The following is a 7,909-nucleotide window of genomic DNA, read 5'->3' on the forward strand; positions in this document are numbered from 1 at the left end:
GCCCGTCCAGTCTGAACGTGTCTGGGGGCCGGGGCTCAGGTGTTTTCTCAAAGCCTTCCAGGTGATTCCAGTGAGCATCCAGCATAAGACCCACCACCCCAGCACAATGTGCTTTACTGAACGTGATAGAGCATGGCCCCTGCTCCTCTCTCTGAGTTTTAAGTTACTACAAAAAATCTCTCATATCAGGAAGCGCCTGTCCTTGGGTTTCCTTTTAACCATTAATGTGGCCCAAATGACACTGATCGACAAGAGAAGAACCCCAAAGAAACAAAGCTGGACCCACAGAAATCCATTATTTGGCAAAGATCACTAATAACCGTTCAGAAAAACCACCCACAAAGCTACCCCTGAGTTTCTTGCTATAGATGTTTGTAGTCGGCTGAATGAAGGTAATGACCTTAGAAACCTACAAATGCAACCTTATCTTAGAAAAAGAGTCTGCTGATATAACGAAATTAAGTATCCCAAGATGAGATCACCCTGGCTTTTGCAGGTGGGCCTAAGTCCAATGACAAGTGTCCTTGTAAGAGAAAGGAAAGGAGAGACAGGGAGAACAGGAGGAGGCAACGTGAGGACGGAGGCAGAGATGGGAGCACGGAGGCCACCAGCCAAGGAGCACCTGGAACCACTAGGAGCTGGGAAAGGCAGGAGGGACCCTCCCCAAGAGCCTTTGGAGGGAGGCAGGCCCTGCTGCCATCCTGATTTTGGACTTCTGGCTTCCTGAACTATGAGAGAATACATTTCTGTTGCTTTAAGTCTCTAGTTTGTTTCTATTTCGGCATCCGCAGGAATTCAATAATCCGTGGTGTCATTAAATGTGAAGGCTGGGTTGCTTACTATTGGGGTTCCCATAATACAATATAGAGCATTTGTAGAACACTTATAACTCTTCAAGAAGTTCTCCTTTCTACTACGCCATCAGCCTGGAAGGCACACTTTAAATGCCCAGCAAACCTCACACACGCTCGCATAAACCCCAGAACCGGCAATTATGATTTTTAGTATCTGGGAAAGCACTGCTCTCTGTGCTGGCTCTGCTAAGAGGAAAAGCCCAGTTCTCAGATACAAACGGTATCCAGGAGATGCCCCAGTAGGGAACGGAGTCCTGAGATGTCCGTTCTCCTCCAACGGATCCCTGTTTCGTGGGTTTTCATGCCCTGTTGGCGTCCTGGCCCACATGTGAAACCAAATAACATAATAACACCACACGTCCCTCTGCATGGCGTCCAGCGACCAGAGGCCTCTCACCCCTTCGACGGGCCAGCAGCTGGAGGAGCAGTTTATCGCAGGCGCTGGTCAATCCGTGCCCGGGGCTATTTGGGTGGCAGCCATCCCTTTCCAAAGCCTCCAGCACCGACTCAAAGGAAACAGCTGACGTTTCTAGGTGAGAGGGTCTCTGGTCCACGAGTCAGCCTGCTCTAGGGCCACTGGGCCCTCCCTGTGTATCAGGTGCTGGACCCCTAACCAGTAAGAACAAGAGGCGGTGTGCTCAGTGAAGTGACGTCCCTCCTCTCCTGCCTCGGTTTCCTCTTTGTAAACTGTGCAGGTTGTGAGCTATATAGAGCCCTGCTCAGCTGGGCCCCTGTCCCTGCTGAATGCAAATATTCCATCCCAGGGGCCTTTAGTTAGACATCCTCCCATTTTCAAAATGAAACAGGTCCATATTTGGAGGAAAGAGAGAGGTGGATATAACTTTTATAGAAGAGAGAGACTAGGACGAAGAAAGAAAAGAAGAGTTAAACTCTAAGCATCTGGGCCACATCAGGCCGGGGGACTGGGCTGTCACCACTGCAGCTCTTCCAGGGCAAGCAGCAGACAGGACATGAGGATCACGCTCCTGGACCAGCCCAGGAGAGGTCAGGCTCACGAGATGATCAGGCCTTGAGTCCGGCCCAGGAGAGGATCCGGCCACAGGGCCAGGAGAGGATCGAATTTTTGTGACCTCAGACTACCCAGAATCCTAGATCCCTTGGCACTTAGGTGAAGAATTTCTTAAAGAATCAATCAAATGAAGACAAATTAAAGAACAAAGTAAACATTCTTGGATATTATGGGAGAAACAGCCCTATTTGAAGGTGGGATTCTAAGGAGAGAAATCGACCTAATAAAGGAAAGGAACTTGGAAGGACTTAGAGAAAGATGCCTCTGGACTCACACAAAACCTCCTAAGAGAAGACAGTTCCTGCTTACTCTAAGTCCAGAAGCAAGAACACACACTAAGGCAGGAGACAAAGACTGAAGAGGGACTTCCAGATTCCACAATGGGTCAGGGGCCTAAAGACCAACGGGAAACTAGCTGAGCACAGATGGCAGCTGACATCCAAAATGAGAAAGGACTATCGCTTACAAGAGACCTACAATGTGGCTACTTATTATTTTTTGTTTTTGTTTTTGTTTTTAAAGAAGGGACAAGAAGGGAAATAAGCAATCAGTTTTCCTGATTTTTACAAAAAGGCATATAAGAAATGATGACTTATGCTTCTTTTGAGATCACAGAATGAAAACCAAAGATATCTTGGTCCTCAGGCCGTTATAACAAAACACCTTGGACTGGGTAATTTATAAGCAACAGAAATGTATTGCTTACAGCTCTGGAGGCTGGGAAGCCCATGATCAAGGTGCTGGCAGATTTGGTACCTGGTGAGGGCTGGTTCTCTCCTTCTGTGTCCTCACGTGGTAGAAGCGGCCAACGAGCTCCTTTGGGCCTCTCTTATAAGGGCACTAATCCCATTCATGAAGGTTCCACCCTCATGACCCAATCACCTGCCAAAGGCTTCATCTCTTAATACCATCACCTGGGGGTTAGGTTTCAACATATGAATTTTGGGGGGACACAAACATTCAGACCACAGCAAAAAGGCAGTGGTAACACAGAAGCAGCCCAACTTTGAAATTGGCCTTAATCCGGTAAAAGTCAGTTCCTTTAATTACTCAACATGGGAATCTAGACTTACTCAGCCTCCCTGGGCCTGCTCTTGCTCAGGTGTTCAATGGCATTAACCAGGCCCAACAGCAGGTGTGGCATGTCCACAGCTCTCAGGACTGTCCCTGCTCCTTCCTTGCCTTCTCAGCTGGGGAAAGCTGATGCAGGCATCGCTAGCTGACCACCCCAGGGTGTCTGTGTCTGTTCTTACCATATTTCCAGCTCTGGTCCAAGCCTGTATCTTGCTCCTCTGTTTTTGGCAATTTCAATACCTGGAAGTACAGACAGAAAAAGAAAATGGGGCAATTTCAGCACCTATACATTCAGAGACAGATGAAATAACCTGCTGCAGTAGGTAGGATAAAAACAAAATACAAACAACAAACAAAAATGCTCTGTGCCTTCCCAGACCGGATGCAGTCAGGCTTCCTGTTGACAGCCTGGCAGCAGAGGGCAGCATACACCTGTATACACCTGCACCTGCCTATACTTGCATATGCCTGCTTATACCTGCAGAAAATGAGAAACAGGGAGGGTTTGCAGGCCTGACCCTTAGCACCACGGAGGAGGCGGAGGAAGAGGAAGAAGTCACACCCTGGTAGTTTATTAACAAGGAAATGCCCAACACCACCTAGAGGAAAAAGGACTTGAAGGATTACGATCCAGCAGTGGTGCCACTGTCAGGCACCATTGGCTTACTGGTCTGGGGCAGCAGCTTCCAACAAGCATCTAGGGAGGAGAGGCTGGCAGAGTGTAGGCTTAGCTCTAGTCACCCAGCCTTCTTCAGTCCAACTGGATTTGCTCTGAGCAAATGAGGTGAAAGCAGGTTGCTATTAAAAAAAAACAAAACAAAACAACCACTGGCTGCGGTGGCTCATGCCTGGAATCCCAGCACTTTGGGAGGCCAAGGCAGGTGGATCACTTGAGGACAGGAGTTTAAGACCGGCCTGGCCAACATGGTGAAACCTCGTCTCTACTAAAAATACAGAAATTGGCCATGCATGGTGGCGGACGCCTGTAATCCCAGCTACTCAGGAGGCTAAGGCAGGAGAATTGCTTGAGTCCAGGAGGCAGAGACTGCAGTGAGCCAAGAAGGCACCACTGCACTCCAGCCTGGGCAACAGAGTGAGAGTCCATGTCCAAAATAATAATGATAATGATAATAATAATAATAACAATAATAATCCAGGGTACATGCTGATAAGATGCCAGCTCTTGAAACATTCTGTTTCTATTGCTCCTGGCAAAGGCTCTTGCAGTCAGCAGACCAGTGCAAGATAACCTGCAACCTGACTACACCTGCAGGCTTGCCCATTTAGGTGCAGGTGTAATAGTTTAACTTTTCATCCTCCACGGTGCGTCCATATGAACGAAAATTAGATGGTGACCTTTCAACAACCACACCCTATCTTCGAGGCCACCATGCCCAGCTGATTTTTGTATTTTAGTAGAGGCGGGGTTTCACCGTGTTGGCCAGGCTAGTCTTGAACTCCTGACCTCAGGTGATTCCCTGCCCCCTCCCCGCCCAAAGTGCTGGGATGACAGGCGTCTTTTTCTACTTCCCTTTCTGGGACGCCTTCTCCCAATGCCCACCCACCAGGGAGGTCCACGGGGACCCAGACCGTCAATCTCTGGTCTCTGCACACCATACCCGCCAGGGGGCAGCCATTCCGTCCAACTTACATATCTCCGAGGATGGGCAGCTCAGCCCCAGCCACTGGACCCCAGAGATAGAACACGGGTCCATCCCCAGGCCTCCCCCTAAACCGCCAGACTTTTCTTAACCGTGCCTTGTATATCGCTTGTCCCCACGAACTATAAACACTCACTTCCCGAGGAGGACCTGAGCACGTACCACTGGCGGGGTCATTACCCATTTTCTCACCTGATCCCATGCCCAGGGCCGCGAGTTGCCCAGGGCAAGGCTGTGAGCGCGCCACGGGCAAGCCTGGGCCTAGCCACAGTGCCCCCGCCGCCCCAGACTCACTCTTTAAAATCCTTTGCAAATTGCCCTCGAAGTCCAGGGCCCACTGGTTGAGTGCGCAGGTGGCCACGGTCACCTTCCGGCCCATCCTGGCTGCAGTCGCCCGGGCAGGAGGCCAGCGGGGGACAGCAAGACCCGGGTCCCAGCGAGACAGGGTGCTCGGGCGCCGGACCTTCCGGGTTTCCCGGCCCCGCCCCCTCCCCGCCCATCCGTTGAGGCTCCGGCCAAGCAGAAGTGCGGCGTCAGGCCCTGCCTACGGATCGCTCCGCCCCGTCTGCGGCGCTCACGACCGCGCCTGCGCAGCGAGGTGGCCGCCGAGTTCGTTGCCCCGTGAAGGGCCCCGCCCCCGCCCCGGCTCCACCCCTGCTCCGGGCCCCGGCCCCGCCCCCGCCCCCGCCCTCGCGGGCAAACCTGTCCAGTCGCACAGGTGCGGGGGAGCTCACCGCCCAGCTGCAGCTCGCCTCCATTTTATCCCAGACCGCCACCCCACAACCAGCTTAGCCATGTTTTATTTTAATACGGCGTGAAACGTTCCAAATACACCAACACTAGAGAGTACGGTAGGAGCGCTCCATCGTGCCCGCGGGACTGCAGACCGCAGCAATCGTTTCTCCGTGCTGGGAATCCCGCCTCCCTGGGCAGATGGCGTTGAATTCCTGGGAACCCTCTCGTGCCCCTTTCACTCCTGTACCACGTGTGTAAGCAGCGCAGGTAAGCGCGCTGCTTGCCTTTTCTGAAACTACACGAACTGCACTTTAATGTGCTTCTGCAACTTGATTTTTTCCCCTGTAACATGAGATACGTTCTTTTAATTATTTTTCTGCAGTTTGGTATTCCATTGTAGGAATAAAGTAGGTTTATTCAATAGCGGATGGGCATTGAAGTTGTTAGCAGCGTTTTGCCAACAGACGCACGCACACACGCACTGCTGCAATTTCCTTTCCGCCAGTTCCAGCAGCTTTGCGGAGTAGTAGGGTTCGTGCTGTTGGACTTTCCTAAATATTGCCAAGTCTCTTCTCCAGGGCGCTTGCACCGATTCACTATCAGCAGTTTCTCACTTTTTATTTTTTCACATTTCCTCTTTAGTCCACCCAGGGTAGAATCCATTTTTCCCCCATATAAATAACTGCCTCACCATCCTTGCTCGAAGAGGCCGTCCTTCCTTCCGTCATTCATGTTAGTTTAAAAACACACAATTTACAAATTTGGAAAAAGAGGAGGCTTTATTTGTTGTAAAGGGTTGTAGCCTGCAAGGTGGCCGCACCAGGAATCTGTCTCCAGCCAAGGCCAGAGACAGGGACTTCCAAAGAGGAGGGTTTGGGGCAGGAGCTCTATGCTGAAGTGATTGACTAAACATACATATTTAACAGGTTAGAGGAGGAGCTATGAATATTCATGAAGGTGGTCCTGACACATGCCCTGTTTTTGAGCAAAGCATGGAATATATGACCCATGTTCACTTTGGCGTGGAGACTTAACATTTACATGTCTTACAATTAGGGCCTTTATGGCAAAAGATCTTTTCAGGACACAAAGGCATACAGGTGCATCATCTCTATAAACGCGTCAGCTGGTTGGTGGGGTCAGCTGGTCGGTGGTCTCTTATCAGGAGAAAGTCACTGAAATCAGTCTCTTGTCCAATCACAGCTGTTATGGCTGGTGAAACAGGGTGAGTTAGTCAGCATGTGGAGCTGCAATTGTTTTAATATTGCCTATCCCAAGGCCAGTGTTTGGCTAATAGAGACACAGAAAGCCTTGTGGCCGTTAGAATATAGTTTATTCTCTAAGTGTGGAGTGCCTGACTTACCCTTGCCTAGCATGGCTTCAGGTCCTGTTTATAATTTGGTGTCATATTGCCACAGAGTCCGTTCTATCAGTCTTACGATATCTGTTTTAACATGAATGCTGGCCAGTTGTGCTGTCCAAACTCTAAAACAGGGGGCTATTACCAGGCATGTCTGACCTCCCATCGCGTCATGTCTGGGAACTCAGTGTTAAGGTTTTTCTGGTGTCCCCTTGCTCAAGAGAAGGTCCCTTTGGTCAATGGGAGACTTAGGACTTTATTTTTAGCTTATGTACATATACCTGTTTTCACATTTTTTAAATCACTTTTTCACTGCCTATAAAGTAATGCTTGTTCATGACAATTTGGCAACTCCACAAAAGCACAAGAATGTTATACACGCTAACTTATTTAATCCTCACAGTAGTTTTCATGCCTCTGAAATCCACACAATCTGCTCAAATGATCTCCTGCCAACAATGGCTGACACCAGGCCTGGGCAGAGAAGGGGAGGATCCTTGAATATCTGGTTGTCCCAGAAAATAGTAAGTACTCAAAGGATGGTAGGGACATGTCATTTGAAAAAAGAAGCCAATTTGAAGGGGCTCCCATTAGCCAAAGACAGGACAATACAGTAAGGATCATAACTCAGTCAGTTAAATCCATTAGGGCATACTGATAAAAAAAAAATAAAGAGGAAATTTCTACAGAAGAATGCTTGCTAATAAATAATTTATTAATCAAAGTTGAGGGAATGATAAAATTAGAAAATTAACATTGTCCCAAGAAATAAGGGATTCAGGCAAGAGTCATCATTAAATGCTAGGGTGAAAGGTAATTTGGGAATAGCATATTTACAGTCTCAAAGTATCACTGCTCCAATTACTCATAAATAACAAAAGGAAAAATGGAGACTTCTGGCAGTAAACACTGAACCCCACTATCAATCATGGAGCACAGTGATGTGTTGTCTTAGAAAAGTTTAGGACTCTCGAAATTTATTATGTCACCCTGGGCAACAGAGCAAGATCTTGTCCAATTTATTAAGTCAAGAGGGAAGTCCTAGAAACTGAGTCACGTAGCATGTTTGTAATTTTGTCTTTTAGATTAGAGACTAATGTTTTTCTTTATCATTTATGTTTTATAAATGACTAGGAGAGACCACAGACCAGGCCTCCTCCCCTTTTAATTACTGATCTTTATTATATTGTCTCTT

The 7,909-nt window shown here is 48.6% G+C and overlaps 1 protein-coding gene across 5 annotated transcripts in view; it reads right to left on the bottom strand.

Annotated features, from left to right (window-relative positions):
- The window catches only part of LOC105469743 (NAD synthetase 1), a 48,928-nt gene extending 43,766 nt beyond the window's left edge, over positions 1-5,162 (bottom strand). For 2 of the 5 annotated variants that reach the window (XM_011721244.2, XM_071074095.1), the window contains exons 1-2: positions 4,914-5,117; positions 3,138-3,198 (exon numbers count right to left, since the gene is read on the bottom strand). In XM_011721244.2, coding sequence (XP_011719546.1) covers positions 3,138-3,198; positions 4,914-4,998 — 146 coding nt within the window. In that variant the 5' untranslated portion in view covers positions 4,999-5,117. Of the gene's footprint in view, positions 1-3,137; positions 3,199-4,913 lie in introns of all 5 variants that reach the window. The other 3 variants (XM_071074094.1, XM_071074093.1, XM_011721243.2) reach the window with 2 other exon arrangements.
- Positions 5,163-7,909: the final 2,747 nt, after the last annotated feature.

Source organism: Macaca nemestrina, chromosome 12 (genome assembly GCF_043159975.1).
Source record: "Macaca nemestrina isolate mMacNem1 chromosome 12, mMacNem.hap1, whole genome shotgun sequence".
NCBI classification, from domain to species: domain Eukaryota; kingdom Metazoa; phylum Chordata; class Mammalia; order Primates; family Cercopithecidae; genus Macaca; species Macaca nemestrina.